Below are 1,272 nucleotides of genomic sequence, written 5' to 3'. Positions count from 1 at the left end.
ACCCCCCCCCCCCCCCCCGCCACCAGTGTGGGCCTGGTGCTGCCCACCCTGGCCTGAGCCTGGTAGGCGTGGATGTGGGTGGGCTGAGGCTGGGCGAGGCATGGCTGCCCTGGGGCTCACGGCCACCACCCTTGAGGCTCTGCCCGTGGGAGGTGAATCCCTACTCCCCAACCAACACAAACCAAACCCCGCCCTCCTGGGGCAGCTGGTGCCCCTGCGGAGGGGGCAGCCGAGGAGTGGGGTCTGTTCTCTGCCCTGAGGAGCGAGGAGGTGGGTGGAGGGGGCAGCTGGCAGGGCTGCTGGGGGGAGCGGGGCTCTGGGAAGAAAGGGGCCTTTCAGAGCTGGCCCGCACCCCTTGTCCTCTCCCTGCCCTGCCCCCTGTCCCCTGCCCCTCCCCCGTCTGGGGAGCCCTGGAGCTCACCGCATGTGTCACCCGTTTGGCCCAGGAGTTTGAGAATGCCGAGGGGGAAGAGTACACGGCCGACTTCTCGGCACAGGGCTCCCCGGCAGCAGCGGCTCAGAACGGGCCCGACGTGTATGTCCTGCCACTCACCGAGGTCTCTCTGCCTATGGCCAAGCAGCCCGGGCGTTCAGGTGAGTGAGCCCCCAGGTGGGCCCAGGTGGTGGGTGTAGGGTGTGGCTCTGGGGTCAGTGCTCCCGGGGAGGGGAGGCAAGGGGCTGGTGTGTGTCCCCTTTTGCTGGGACCTGGGGCGCTGTGAGCAGGCTTGGGCCAGCTGGGGCTACTGTGCGAAGGGGGCGGGGGTTGCTCCCTCTGGTCCTGGGGTGGGCACCCATGTGCTGGGAGGAGGGACTTCTCTGCGGTCCCTGGGATGCTGGACCCCGTACATGGGCTCCGTGGTGCCCAGGAGCAGGGCCCACCCACTGGGGGGGAGGGGCTCTTTGGGGCTCCTTCTGCGGGTGGAGCCTTCTGCTCAGGACCCTGGGGTGGGGGAAGGAGGGGCCTGGGTCCCCCCAGCGCGTGCAGGTGCAGGCGGGGCCTCTTCCTGTGGCTTCCTTGCCATGTCTCCCACTCGGCCCATCCCGTGGTCCCCCCAGCAGGCTGGCAACCCACATGGCAGATGCAGGGCCCACACTCCAGAGGTTAAAGGTCAGTGGCCAACCTGGGCGTTGAACCCACATCTGCCTGATTCAGCACTGCAAGAATCCCCCAGTTGTGTCTGGAGGCTGGTGGGTGGGGTCCCTGGCCCCAGGCCCCCTCCCTGGCAGCTCCTAGGTCAGGCCTGTGCCTACCCCCAGCTCCTCCAGGCTCAC

The 1,272-nt window shown here is 68.8% G+C and overlaps 1 protein-coding gene across 1 annotated transcript in view; it reads left to right on the top strand.

Annotated features, from left to right (window-relative positions):
* The window catches only part of AATK (apoptosis associated tyrosine kinase), a 40,300-nt gene that overhangs the window by 26,957 nt on the left and 12,071 nt on the right, over positions 1 to 1,272 (top strand). Inside the window, exon 3 of the mRNA XM_024760507.1 lies at positions 447 to 594. Coding sequence (XP_024616275.1) covers positions 447 to 594 — 148 coding nt within the window. The remainder of the gene's footprint in view (positions 1 to 446; positions 595 to 1,272) is intronic.

This window comes from Neophocaena asiaeorientalis, unplaced genomic scaffold, assembly GCF_003031525.2.
Source record: "Neophocaena asiaeorientalis asiaeorientalis breed wild unplaced genomic scaffold, Neophocaena_asiaeorientalis_V1.1 scaffold30, whole genome shotgun sequence".
Classification (NCBI taxonomy): Eukaryota; Metazoa; Chordata; class Mammalia; order Artiodactyla; family Phocoenidae; genus Neophocaena; species Neophocaena asiaeorientalis.
The sequence above is the reverse complement of the archived record's forward strand: the minus strand, read 5'-3'. Positions and strand labels throughout refer to the sequence as shown.